This window comes from Drosophila biarmipes, chromosome 2L (genome assembly GCF_025231255.1).
Source record: "Drosophila biarmipes strain raj3 chromosome 2L, RU_DBia_V1.1, whole genome shotgun sequence".
Classification (NCBI taxonomy): domain Eukaryota; kingdom Metazoa; phylum Arthropoda; class Insecta; order Diptera; family Drosophilidae; genus Drosophila; species Drosophila biarmipes.
The window spans coordinates 2507298-2522355 of record NC_066612.1 but is presented as its reverse complement, the minus strand read 5'-3'; the positions used below and the strand labels follow the sequence as shown (position 1 = coordinate 2522355).

Here is a 15058-nt window from a genome sequence, read left to right as displayed (position 1 = left end):
GAAATTTAAGAACTTTTAAATTTGAATTGTCTGGGTACAAAATGTATACAACATGATCTTTGGGGTGGTTCTAAGTTAATTATTAAAGGTCCATTGTCGAAAGGGGTTTGAAGTTTGATGTGATCATTTTTAGATTCTTGAATACTTTGTTAACTTGCAGGATGTTACATTTATATCTGCGATTTTTGAAATAGCTGTAATCTCTTAGATTTTCCTGGGTACTTTCTTAATTTGTAGAATTACTATTTATGTCACCTGAAGCCACTGTGCATACGGGCGATAGGATTGCTTGGTCATCACTCGTTTGTCGGCCTGTACTTTCTGTTTCCATTGTGCACTGCCATTTGCTCGATAAGCATGGAATACGTATATCCAAAGCGCTGCGGCACACATCGCAGCACCGACCACGCCCACCGCACAACATGACACGCCTGAGGCCTCCGGCCGTAAGCCTGCCCCAGCACCCCCTTTGGAACCGCCCCCCCTACGGCCTTGGATAGTTTGGCGCTGTCGTTCATAAGCAATTCATGTGTTTTCCGTAAACACTTCAATTTAATTTTAGTGCCGCGGGCGCGAAATTGCTGCTAAATAATTTAGGCAAAGAATTATTAGAGCAACCCTTTCGGGAGCGAGGCTCTATGCTGCGCGTCCTGTGAGTCCTGCGAGTCCCGGCCTCCTGTTTCAAGTTCAGGTGCGGCGCTGATTGCCAGCGGGACTGGGATTAACGGAGGTGTCAGCATACGGTGCGAAATTGTCTAGTTTTTTCCGTACACCTATCCCCATGGCGCTTTCCCGTTTCCCCACTCCGGCTGGCACATAATTGCGGCAAGTCGAAGATAAATTACCCAAACTCAAAACTTTGACCCAAGCGCCGTTTCCGTGAGTAAGATTAATGATGCGGCAATTGCCGAACAGCTCCGACCAACATGAAATGGCCAGTGGAAGGAACTATCACAGCAACAGCCACTCGACAACTTTATGGGATTCGAATCAAGGGTTCGGGTTTGGGGTGAAAAGTGGGTGTGGGTGGGCAACATAATAATTTGGAGCGTGGGTGGCCTGCGCCACATGTGGCACCCCTTAGGTGCGAATGGGTGCATATTTATGGATACAGATACTGGGATACTCAGCAGAAAAGATACATTTATTGCTATGCCATAAACTTTGAGTAATAAATTTCGTTTTTATTGTTCTGACTGACTCCGGCTGACTGACTGACTGGCTGCTTTCTGCTTTTTCGAGTACCGCTCGAGGAATCACCTTGTTACAAGGGGGTTTTCGGGGGCAGCTCTGCCAAATTGGCATATTTATGACCAGGAGCATTTTCACGGAAGCCGCTGCCAAAATAGCAAAGCGATAAACGACACTTGAATGAACCGACTAAACTGAGGATGGGGATGCTTGGATGTGGGGTTCTGTCTCTGCCGATGTGATTTATATGGGCCGAGGAATCGGTGCCGAGCCAAAGCTAAGTTTCTTTTTAAAATGCTCGGCAAGATGAATGTATCTTAAAGTTTGCGCCGCTCTGCTAATGGTTTCATAAAACCCAGTGCATATGTGCAGGTCGAGTGCCGAAGATGGATCGCTTTGCATCTGTCAAGGTGTGAGAAATGGCCCAGAATCCGAACTAGTTGAATGGATGGCTACAAAGTGGGAAAGTGGCACAGGAATCTTTGGCCAGAAGGCGAGATATGAGGAATAAGGAATATATCAAGGGGAGAGTCGTCATTTAGGTAGCCTAAATAGAGATAAATGAGATGATATAGGGGTAGGGAAAATAAGATTGTGACAAACAAATATGAGAACAGAAGGCACCACATAGGAAGTTAATAAGATATGTAAAGAATATAACTATTAAAACTGGGATATAGAAATATTTTCGGTAGAAAGTAATAGGAGCTCAAACACTGTAGTAGTACAAACACTTTAGCACAGTAACTTAACCCCAGCTAGGCTAAATAACCCATACAGTATCTCAAGGACCCAGCCAGAAAGGGCCGGGCAAACTTTGCCGTACCCTTAATTGACTTGATGCCGATTAACTGTAATGTATCTTGAGGATATAATATGTATAAGGCGCACACCTGCATACACAAAGGGCGCACCCACACCTGCAGCTCTCGGGCACGTAATCGCGCACCCAAGAACCTTTTTCATGTTTGGCTGCGTTAAATACACGCTCACAGTTTGTTAAGTTCATTTAAAGTTCTGATCCCCATCTGAGCGACGGCTTTAAAATCAGTTTTTTTGCCTGTATATGAGTTTTCCTCCTTTTTTTTTGGTGGAAAAGCTTTGGTGGAAAGCATAAATGGGAGCGGCTTATGGGGCTGAGTTTAAAACCGACATGCTCACATATGCATGCCCTGTGTGCGGGGAGGCAACTTACATATGTTATTATCGCACAAACTCGCAAATTCTCGACAGAGATAGAGCGGAGCGGAGTGCAGCCAACGAGCGGCGAACTGCGAGCCAACGACTCCCAAATGTATGCTACGTTTTCCAGCATTTTTCATGATGCGCTGCGCAGTCGGCGGCGCTGCCGGCGTCGGCGCCAACTAGCAGGACATCATCCCCAGCGGACGCTCATCATATTTATCCTGGTGCTTGGCCAGGACTTTCCCGCTGCTCCTGCCGCCTCCGCCGCTGTTTGTTTTGCAGCTCGTTGACATTTCATGTCACTGTGTCACCGGCATAAAAAATTAAAAGTATAAAAATGATGCAGACCTCTGTGATCCACCCACTTACTCCTCTGGCCCGTGGACTCCTCCCTGGGCCAAATCGCTGGCATTATATGCGTAATAAAAACTTGCGGTTCGCCTGGCAGCCAGGCAGCCCGGTGTCCTGGCAGCCTGCCTCCTGTTGACCTTTTCGTGGCATTCGTCCTTCTCCTCAAAGGAAGATGATGGCGGCAAAGGATTTCCCAGCGACAGCGGAGTGCTTGTGGGGGATTGACACTTTATTGTATAGTTGCTCTCTGGCCTGCTCTTACAGTGCGGAAAGGGTACGAAAGGTCTCACATGAATGAGTAATGATATGGAAAGGGTCTTGCAGGAAGTAAAATGTCTAAAAAGAGAGCACTAAGAGCACTTCTTATTTTTTAACAGTAAAAATATTTTTCTAAGTTGTTATAGAGCATCTGCAATTCTCCAGGCTTTCGCACTTTTCGTCCTTTAATTTTGTTGGCTTGTTTTTAAAAGTTGGGTCCTACAAGGTTGAGGGTCAGATGAGGCAATGCCCGCATCTGCAGAGTCCAACTGGGGCGAAAAGGAGGGCGTGTGTGCGTGACAGACGTCTCTAGCTAGCCAACCACCCACCACCCAAGAGCCCCCACTCCCCACCTCTGACCCCCAGTTGTTCTTGGCCCAAAGCGATGCCTGTTTGCTGCTTGTCTGTCAGCCAACAAGTTAGTCATTTTCGGTATCAAAAAAATAAAACGCAAATAAAAAACTTTTACGACATATTTATCTTTTTCGTTTTTATTCTGCCGCCCGTCGTCCAACATCCTGACTTCTTCGCATGTGCCGTGTGTATACGTATCCGTAGGATAGGTGCATAAAGGTTGATACTACTTATATATACGCACTCAACTGTGTGATGTATCATTTGTTTTACATGGTCCGAGCGAGGAAAAAGACTTCGATTTGTCACCATCAGCGTAATGAAAAACAATCAGCAGAAGTGCCGGGCGGCAAACTGAAGCTTTTCTGATTGCTTTTCCTCTCGCTGCGTGGTCGCAATTTAATGCTAGGTGCATATGGCAAATGACAGTCGGAAGATTAGGTAAACAGTTGGCGATTTGCCTCACGAGATTGGATTTATTAAATTAGAATGTATTTATCAAATCGAAGCGGAAGATGGATGGATAAGCGGCTGGCCTTCTAAATGAACGACTTTTCTGAGTGTGACATCAGAATGTCAGATTCTCGGGCAAACTACCTATTAGGACATTCCTTATAAATACGAACCATATTGAGTAAAAATTAACAATAATTAATTACAATTATTTGTTTTGGATTTTCAAAAAAAGAACTAGAGAGAAAAGAGCTAAATATATATTAAAGGACATTTCCAAAAACTCCAATAGACTTTCTAGAATATTTATTTAGGTACTTTATAATTTCTGTAAAATCTGTATGTAAGATTTTTGAAAGGAAGTAAATAAGATTATTAAATAAAACTTATTCCCTCACGCAATTATATTTTTTGCAAGATAAGGCGATATTACGTAAAGTCAGTTTCCACGAGAAAATAATATCTTAACGATTTCTTTGGCCAACATCTTTTGATTTCTGGTGCTTTCAAGTCAATCTCAGACCTAAGCCGTATAAATTCTGTTATCCGGACCCCGCACATCACATAATTTTGTCCATATTTCATTATGTATGAAATATATATGAATTATCCGTAGCTTTTGGGCTGACTGGAAATAACTTACAGACTTAGGCGAGTGGAAACGGGATTGAGTGCCAGTCTGCCGGCTCTGAGCTACTTTTTTCTGGCCCCTAGTTTTATGGCTGGTCGTAATGTGCGCAGGTAGGTACCCCCACACACCCCCTCGAAGGCACACACACTCCGGCACACTCAAGGCAACCGTCGGGAGTCTTAAAGCTCAACAATCGTGCTAATGGCCCGTACTCGTCCTTGTCGCCGTCGTCTGGAATGGTAAATGGCGGGGTTCCATGGCGGAGCCGAAAGTTTTTATTTGTTATTATATACTTTGGCGTGTCAAATAAACATCACACATCTAGCGTACATGAAACATGTTTTATATGCGACTTCTCTGCGGCTGTTGAGGCCCCTACGTGTTGTGGTTGCGCACTTTCTTCTAGCTTTCAGGCCAGCAGAGAAAGAAGTGGGATAGAAATGGGATAGATCTTGTTTTAAAAAATTCTAAAATTAAGGGGTTTGCACAAAATGTTTTAGGGACTTTTAACCCTTAGTTATAGAGCACAAATATTTCATAATATTTATATTTTTTTTATTTTAGGCAAGTTTTTCCCCAGTGCACTTTTCCTTTTTAGGCTAGGCATTTGCCATGTGTATGAAAGATTGCATGGCCATGGATGCGAGTTAGGGGAAAAGAGGACTGTGTCACACGACTGCGGCTCATTTGCATGAGTTGTCGCAGGCTTTTAGTCGAAAACTTCCTCCGTTGTCGTTTGTCGCTTTCGCCTGATGAGTGGGGGAAGCGAGGGGCGTTCGCTTAAGCCAAAATATCAACATTGGTTCAAAAGTATTGCGAAAACAATTAAATCAAGTTAATTGTTTTTACCCGGCTGTCTGGCAAGCCGAGATTTTTGAGATTTTAAGGACTCGCACGATTCTTGAAAGTGCTTTGGGGAGTACAAATTGTTCTGAAACTTAATTAAAACTTGGTTGGTTCATGAAATTCGAGTGCCAGTCATTCATATTATATCACCAAATATTAACTTTGGTGTTCAGCTTTAAAACTATATTTTATAAGGTATTTCTGAGTAATTTTTTTTAAATTTTTATTTTGTCCCACTGTGCGACTTCAACGCGTGTGGACTAACGTTAATTTTATGCCATTTCATTTGCTTTCGCTTTCCAAACGTGTGATTTATGCAAAGCAGCAGCGAATAAACAAATGCCCCCGGCCAAGGTGTCTCTATGAGGTGGATTTATGAGAGCCAAAGTGCTAAAGTGAAGGGAGGTCGCATGGAGGCCCACTAGATTATGAGATACTATCTACAGATCGCCACTCAGCTGATAGAAAACCTCTTTCTTCTCTGCTTTGCAGGATGCACCTGTTCTTCGTGCTGATTTCGTGCCTGGTGAGCTCCTCACACTGCTGGCAGTTCGACGGAGGAGGTGGCAGTGGATCTCATCGGCGGACCAGGAACGCGGGCAGAAGTCCTCCGCCAGCCGGAGGCCGGGGATCCGCCGCCCTGCTGGGCTCCCAGCAGCAGGACGTCCTCTACGCCTGTCCACTCAACTCCATGTGCCAGTGCGCCGGCCTGCCCAACGAGACAAGCACCCTGATTGAGATTAATTGCAACGAGGTGGCCCTGTACAAGTTTCCAGGTAGGTGACCCTCTATAGCCTCCTCGGATATAGCTCCTGCATCGCCTGTCAATGTGTCCTTCCAGCTTGTCACGCTTTATTTATGTGGCAAATATTTTCATTGCCAGTTGGTCATAAATTGCCTTGGCCACATCACACGGCAAGGACTTCTTCCTTCTCCCATTTTCCCATTACATTAACCTTTTCCCATTTCCCTGACCATCCCGAACCGCCCTCGGGTCTTTGTCCTCCTGTCGCCTGCAGCTGAAAAAATGTAATTTTTTAATGAAGCCTCAAACAGCTTTGTCGCGGCCCACAAATAAAATGAAATCTTACATTTAAGTTTGCCAATTAGTTGTAAAAATAAAGTTTCCTTTCATTTTATTTTATTTTGTTTTCTCCTCCCTGTCCTCCCCCCGCTTTTCTTTTCCGTTGCTTTGGGAAAAGTTTTATAACGATTGCTGTGGCAAATTCCACGCAAATTTTGGTAGTTTTCATACCTGGCATTTATTGAGTGCAGGGGTAGATTGTTTTATGGCGTGTAATATGTACTTTATGCCTTTGGAGAAGGATAAAAAAAGGTAAGGATTGTTTCTGATATTTTTTAAGGGGCGGGAAGGGTGGTATACCACTAACAAGAAGTAGTTAAAAGAAACCATTGTTGTTGAAAAGTAGAGAATATACTTTTTTTGGGGACTTTCTGACTCCACAGAAGGGTTTTTAAGCTCACTTCCCAACTTCATTAAAAAGTTTACAGCTCTGCGAGCCATCCTTCAGTGGGTATTTTACAGTCGACCCATGCCCAGCAAGAAGTGTGCTCCCCTTTTTAAGTAATGAATGAATGGCAAGTTTCCATAGCTCCATTGTCATTTTCCATTTCCATTGCGAGCGGAAAATGTCTCTCATTGCGGTGGCTTCTTTTCTCCCCGCTTTGTGTACGGTATATTTTGAGACTTGTGTTGAAAATATTACCACTCCACACCCCGCCTCTTCTTCGTTAACAACTGGGACACGCCCACAGAGTCGCCTTTTTGGCCAAAAGTTGCCGCATAAAGTTGCAAAAAATGGAAATAAAAGAAATAAAGGAAACAAAATAATAAACAAAGTTGTTGACTGGCAAAACACACAAAAATTGGCCAGACATTGGCAGCAGCGGGAATAGAGGAGCCAGGAATGCTATTGAAAAGTTTGTCTCCTGCTCGGTGGTTTTCCCTCGGGTTTCGAGCGGGGGAAAATGGGAAATGGCCACTCCGCATTGGCAATTTATCCTTCGTTTCTTATGCAAAACTTTCCAATTGCATCTGCATTGGCTTTTGGCTTAATGAAAAACTTTAAAATATTACGACTAATCGAATAAAAACGAACGGCACGCAGAACAAGCTTATCCCAATTCTACTTCCGTATTTCATTTACTTCTCGCATCAAAGGAAAGTAAAGTGTGTGTCTTACTGCTTAAAGCGTTGCACTCCAAGCAGATGTCTCACTTCTAGGACTATCCCCCGAAAATATGTATCTGCAGATAAATTTTATTCTAGATGCGTGTGTATGTATGACGTTGATGGGGATGTTAGCGACAACGATTGCATTCGAGCAGCAGAAGAAATGTTGCAGCTGGAAAACTTTTGGCAATTAGCAATTCTAATGCAAACGGACACACAGAAGCCAGCAGATGCGAGAAAAAAGGAAGAGAAAACACTTTGGTTGACAGCCTGGCTAATTGCGTGCCACGCCCCCTGCTCCAGGAGCTGCTCCACCGCCCCGGGCCCCTCATCGAATCGACTTCCTGGCTGGCTGGCATGTCACCATGTGGTCGAGGAGATCCCTCGAAAAAAGAAAAAATAACCAAAAGTATGCACCCCGAACATTTTAAAAGTGGACGAGGGGCAGGGAGCATTTGCCTGGAGAAGAGGATTTGACAACTGTAACTGGGGACCCAGAAGACCAGTTGCAAATTCATTTAATATCTCAAAATTCCTAGTGCGTTGGGAACATGCAGCAGTGGCACTTTTATGTCGGTAATTTAATGTTGAATTTCCATTGTCTATCGGGTATATGCTGCATGGGGAACAAGGAGGAAAATTCTGCAGCTACAATTTAGATTTATTTTTAATGTTTCATTTTCGGGTTTTCCCCTCCTGGTGGTCACTTTCACGCCTGGCCAGAGACAGTTTTTGGCCAGATAGCAGCATCCTTGTTCGATTCGGCCGCAATTTTCATGCCGAAACTATTTGGGGAGCGACCGAAAAACCAAAATGAAAGACGACAGTTTGCCCACATGCCGCACGTTTCCTGCCTGGTCCTCCTCCATATATATTTTTTGTTATTTTTTGCTATTGCCCCGTCGCAGGACACAAACTATATGGATATAAATGGTAGCTCTGGCCTCCCACTCGGTTCCTGTCTTTAGTTGCCTTCCTGAATGCCGGGGCAAAACAATAACTTTTCAGCTGACGTAATCTTCATCAACACACGGACGCACAGGCTCCGAGGCATCTCGGTTTGGATTGGTCGGTGGGCAGCAGATTGCCACCGAGTTTTGAGGCAGCTTTAGTTGGGCCTTAGAACACACAAATTGCCGCATTGGTCCAGTTGAAATTCAGGTCTATACAGAAGCCTTGTCGTAGATTTTGTCGTATCACTTAAAATGGCTTTGCCCTCAGCCGAGTTTACAATAGATCTGGAGCTAAGTGCATGTGGTCTTCGGAATCTTGTATTTTGGTTTAGCATATACAAGATTACAAAATACTCAGCACTTTGTTTTAATGGGGTTTTGTCTTCCCATTGGGTTGCTGTAGTAAATATTGCAGAGGAGAACTTATTTTTCAATGGACGTTATGAAGCCCTTTTATTTAGCAATATTAACAAGAATTAACGTTACCCTTTGCTTTGCCTAGAGTGCGACGGAGATGGAGATATGCATGCAGCAAATCAGCTGTTTCTGAGTTTTATACTTTATTTGTTTATAACTTTTCATTAAAAGGTCCAATTGAAACCATTTTTGTGATTTAAATGGATAATGATTTGTCTTGTCACAAAATGATTCCAATTTTCCTTGCTTAACTATTTTATATTTTGTATGTTTTTAAAGTTTGTTAGTAAAGGCACCATTTAAATATAATAGTACTAAAACTATTTTTAATACACATAAAATTAATGAATCTTTTTGGAAAAGTTTTTGTACGTTTTTGCCGAAGTTTGAGGAAAGTCAGAGAAATTTCGGTGGCCTTGGTTGAGTTAATTCTGCGCTTCTCGGGGAGTCCAGTGCTGCCCTCCTTCAAACCGACACTTTGTTATTTGTGCTTCATTTTGTTTTTTCATATACTCGGTGGGGCGAGTTGAATAAACACTTGCCAAGTGACGCAAAACGAGACGAGAGCGTTGGACGTGGACGTGGAGAATACAAACAGCTGGGGGGATGGGTGGATGGGAAGTTGGGAGCGGTCTTAGGTGGGCTGCCTGGAAGCAAAAGTAAATAAATAAATATGCTTGGCATTTTGTCAGAGAATTGACTTGCGGCCATAAAGCACAAGCCAACAACGTACGCCGGACGCTTCTAGAAGGAGTCCACCCGTCCAGGACTCCCGTATCCACATCCTCCAGCTCCCAACCCCCACTCCCCATTCCCCAGTCTCCAATCCCATTCCCCAGTTCGTTCCCCGAGTTCATTTCAGTTGTTGGACCCCCAGGCACAGGCTAGAAGTTTATTAACGCCATATGTGTTGTTGCCGTTGCCGCTGGTTTGTCCACTCATAACAAAACACTGGCCATAGCTTAGATATGCACACGCCCCCGCACACACACCATACACACACTATAGCACACATATGGGGTGTATATATTGTGGATATGTAGTTGGCCCTGCATGAGAAATGCGCCGGACTTTACTTGGCCACGTGTTTGCTGCTCGGTCAGGGGGCGCACGCGTGTCAACAGGGCGTATGATTAATATTGTATTAATATGCGATATGTAATTAAGATGTAAGCTGCTCTGTGCTTATATTACTATTCCTGCTTGTAGGTGCCCGTACCACGCACATCTGCGTGGGCACTGCACACTGTACTGTATCTGTACACTGTATTGGAATAAACAACAATCTAAACGTATCTGCGATATGATCTTGATCGGGGCTTGCTTAAATTTGTGCACCCAGAGCCAACAATTTAATTTGGACAACATTGGATGGGGCATTATTGAAAATTATACTGCCAATTAAAAGATTATTGCATGCGTCACTTTTGACTCCACAGCTAATGCCATTTAATTGAATTTCATATTCTAAAATGATGACTTTATTCTAACTCATCAATTTTAATAGGTTGCGCGGCTTATAATCAAATTTATGGAAATAATATGACTTTATTTATTGTTTAAGTCGAAAGAATGAAAACATATAAATTACAAAAAAGCTTTAAAACGGTGGAAAAAAATTAACCAATAAAAACAAATTAAATCCATTCATTTCATAACCCATTTAAATATTTTCCCTTGATATTTATTTTAAAGTACAAAATTTTTCAAGCTATAAACGTTGTGAATTAACGTGGTAAATGACAGTATGCATTTTTATATATTTTCGAGCCCTCCAACCACGTTACGTATAAAAACTTTTAATAAATTCATGATTGAATCACAAGATATTAAACATTTAAGGGTTATTCCCTCTAACGAGTTTCCATGAGTTTCCCAACGATCTTTCCTTGCTTCCGGCGAGCTGCTCCCGAATCCCCTTTTAGTGTCTTCAATTTTTGTGTGACTCAGAGGCAGCTCGGGGGAGACATCAAAGCCGCAATTAAATTACGATTCGTTGAGCATGTGTTAATTAAACAGGAGCAGCGGGGCAGGACGAGGTCCTCGGAGTGCCCGAGGGGCGAAAGGACGCCGCTCTCAAAGGAGATGGTCACCCGGGCGACTCTCGCATGGAACTGGAGCTCCTGACAAACACACACACGCCTAATGGGACAGGTGCGGGATGCGGGGAAGGAGCGGTGAAAGTGGGGAAAGTGCGGGGTGACCATGTGTTTTAGCCTGATTATGGTAACGGCGGCTGCTTTAGACCAAAGGGAATTTCCATGTCATGCTTGTCAACTTAAATTATGGCCTGACCTTACCTTAAGCATTCGCCGGGAAGGGGCGGGCCGGAGGGGCTGGAAATAGCAGAGAAAAGCCACCCACAACCTCAACCCGTCCGCCGTCATGGCGAATATTTTTCGGTCGAGTGGCGTGTCTTTTTCCCGCTTCCCCCTTTCACTCCTAGGATTTCCACACAGAGCCACTGACGTGCAACATGAAAATGCACTTTTCGCTTTTAATTGAAAAATTTCCTCCGCTCTTCGGTTCGGTACGCTGTTTTGTGTATTGTCATTTTTGGGCTTTTTTAGACCGGGGCCACGGCGGGCCAAAACGGAGGCGTTTCTATTTTTATTCAACCAATTTTCCACCACATTTGCTATGCATTTCGCATGTTCCCAGCGTTCCAGTGTGAGTTTCTGAATTAAAGTCAAAGCGAAAATCGCGACTAATCCCAGATTGTCAGAGATTGACTTGACCATCAACGTTTTGGCAGAAATTAACAAAAAACGGAAAAACCGAGCAAACTGCCGAGCGAAATAATTAAACATCAATTTGATGAGTTCAAACCGGGGGGAAAAAATGGAGAATATCAAAGCATCCTAGGCAAAGAGAAAAAATACCGCATAAAACGAAAACTGACCAACAATTGATTGTTTCTTATAAATATTCAATGCGCCGGAGAGTGCAAAAATCAATCGCTCTATGTTTGCCTATTTTTTGTATTTTCCTGCGCCACGGAATATTTAATAAGTGAAAACGCACTGATTCCCGATGAAACTTTGTTGAGGTTTGACTGGCAGGGAATTAAGCTCGCAAAAAAATATGCAAAATGCATGAAATCGTTCGGGGAAAAACTTTTGAAAATTGTAAATCGCTCAACTGCACTTTTTTCGTTCCGAATAAGCGAAAGCGTTCTTTGTTTATCTCTGTTTTTCAAGATAATTAAATCAACCTTGACATGCCGCAGTTTCATTTCGGCTTTTTGTTGCGCCTTAAATGTGCTCTTAAAAATTCATGTTTTTCAATTGTATGTGCAGTTAAATATATTTCGGTTAACTCCCCTAATCGATTTGCCCCATAGAAGCGGGTTCGCTGCGATTCATTGTTATACCCGGCCAAGATGTCACTGTCCTGTCTTTGGCACGGCCATAAAGCGAAATTTGTTGCCTTTTTTGGTGGCTGGTTAGGCGATTCCTGCCCCGTTCTGGAGGCACTGAGCCCGGATATTCTGCCCCTGGACCAACCGGAAAGCGCGCACAAAAACCGAGAGCGTGGCTTCGCCGCCTGCGGGGAGCTGGTTTGGGCCATGGCCCACGGACCCGGTCCTCTGGTCCGTCGCAACTGGGGGGTCCATTGTCTGATGGCACGCTGATGACCCATTTGCCTTAACGCGCCGGCGATCAAAAGTGCCAAAACAAAAGCCATCATCGTTAGACGTGGGGAGACATCTATGCATCGGGCGGCGCTGGGAATCGTCGATGGCCGCCCGGGCATATTCCCTCGTTTATGGTAAACGCTCCGAATGGCGTTTAAAATCAATTTGAATGATGAACTGATGGCCGCCATCGCGGCGAGGTCTCTCACTTTGCGGAGCGACTCGGATGCTCCAGGACATCCAATATCAAACCAATTTTCAAGGCACACAGCGAAAAATAGTTGTAGGGAACTAGGATAGAACTCTGTATTATAAGCATAAATATGGATGAACTTATCGCAAATCCTGTTCATTTTACCGCAATCTTGGACTGGATAAATTATTTTTAGAATACCATAATTACATTATGTTTAAAATATGTAATAGTATTAACAAAAACATTTTGTAACCAATAAAAAAAATAAATCGAAAGTTAAAAAAAACATTTTTATTTAATTTTCGAAAAATGTGTCTTCGATTTAGGAAACTAACTTTAAATTGTATATTTTTCTTTGGAGATAATTCTTCTGATGTATAGAACAAGGCTAATCATTTTATGAGAGACCTTAAGCTATATTACTTTGAGTTATGCAAATAAGCTTAAATTTAAATGTATTTTGGATGGGCAATTAAGATAGGACTACCATAGTCCTTAAAGTTAAGGTATTCCTTCTTAAAAAGTTGTACTTTCCACTGCCTTTTTAATCTAAATTCTGGTAAAGTAAATTTTCTTGGCACACTGATGGGCTATATTTCCCAAATCCTTCCCTATGCAATCCCCCTTCTAATGTGTTTAATCTCTGATTCCTTGTTCCCCCGCAGAGTTCATGCACAGCAGCGTGCGCTACATCGAAATGTCCAACACCCACCTGCAAAGTGTCGACGATGAGACCTTCCAGGGCCTGCGACTTAAGACACTGAAGCTAATCGACAACGAACTGCAGGATATCTCCGAGCGGAGCTTCAGGTGAGTGCTTCTCCCCCTTGGGGGAAAGTGGCGAGTCACCTGGGGAGATGGCAGAAGGGATGGATGGTGACCCAGAGGCACAGCTGCCAGGGGAAATGATGACAGGACAGTTGGCTGGCCGGCCTATTTACATGACCCCTTTTCACCTGGGCGCGTAGGATGTACATATGTTTGTTTCTGCCAAGGTATGTGCCTGCGTGTGTCAGCCGGTGAAGAGTGCTTTGTGTGCTTTTACAACATAAACCTGCAAGTTGTAAAAAAGGCGTAAAATTAAGTTTAACAAAGCGAGGCGGGGCGGTGGCGTCGCGTTTTCAGCGGGGCACTCAGGCTGAAAATGCAAGCGGGAAATGCAAACTCACACACGCAGCGCGAAACGCAAAAATCCAGAGAAAATGGAAAACTTTCAAGCGCTATTTGTTTGAGTGTAAATAATCACAAAAGAGACGAGGAGAGCAGAGGGTGTGGGAAAAGGGGAATTTGTAGGTTTAAAACCGAAGAAATAATGCTCTTTGCGGAAAAAGTAGTGAGCCGTACTAACAGGTCTTAAATAAAACATTACCAAAAAAACAGTCTTAAATCTGTCAAAACGTTGAGATGTGGGGATAAAATATTCAAAAATTGTTTGTAAAGGAGATAAATATGATTTGTGTAAGATTTAAATGACTTACTCTTTATATAATGGCATTTGTAACAAAGTCTTAAAAAAAGTCTTGTAAAAATATTAAGATATATGGGTAAAGTTCTAAAGAATTCTTTGTAAAAGAGAGAAAAGATAATTTGTTAAATAATTTTTTTAATATCTTAACCCTCAAATAATGTTATTTATAACCATGCTTTAGGTTATTACCTGAATGTATAACCATTATAAAATGTGACATACTTTAAGATTTCAATTTATTTCCGATTACCAATTTGCAAAGCTCCTTTAAAGAGCAATCCATCAAATGGGGAAAAGGGAGCATACATGCATGCGGAAAAATGTGCTTGTTGTGCTGACTGTAGTACAGTGAATACCGGCTCTTATTTCGTCAGCATTTTGTGATTCGGTTCGCATTACACATCACACATTCGACTGGAGCTGCAACTTCCGTTCGCCACCCCCTTTTTACCACCTTATTTTGTGTGTGTAGAAGGGGGAAATGGGGAAATGCAGAGATCGTGGGAAAGAGTCGACCGCATTTGCCAGCCTTTTTCGTTTTTTTCTCATTTTTTTTCTGCTCTTCATCTTATACGCTTTTTGTTGCCATGAAATGAAACGCGAAAATTTTTTAACGAGCACAAAGGATAACCAGAGTTGGGGTCACGCCCCTTAACCGCAGGCGACCGCCCACCCGCACACACATTAAGCTGCTAAAGTTAAATGGATGCCCACAGTTAACGGCTGTGTGCAGTTTTCCGGGCAGAAAGGAGAGCTTATCCCCCATAGGGGGGTGATGGGCGGGGGAGCCAGCCAAAGACACAGTTACACACTCCGATGGCATTAAGAATTTAAATCAAACTAATTAATGCTCATAAGGCTGGCAAATGTGGTTACAGTCTACCTCTTCTTTTTCTATATGTGTGCGGCTTTCTCCCCTGCTTT

At 43.1% G+C, this 15058-nt stretch overlaps 1 protein-coding gene across 2 annotated transcripts in view; it reads left to right on the top strand.

Moving 5' to 3' along the window:
* Positions 1-15058, top strand: part of LOC108029202 (chaoptin) — a 40282-nt gene that overhangs the window by 16570 nt on the left and 8654 nt on the right. For both annotated transcript variants that reach the window (XM_017101380.3, XM_017101379.3), the window contains exons 2-3: positions 5762-6045; positions 13332-13476. In XM_017101380.3, the coding sequence (XP_016956869.1) occupies positions 5763-6045; positions 13332-13476 (428 nt within the window). In that variant the 5' untranslated portion in view covers position 5762. The remainder of the gene's footprint in view (positions 1-5761; positions 6046-13331; positions 13477-15058) is intronic.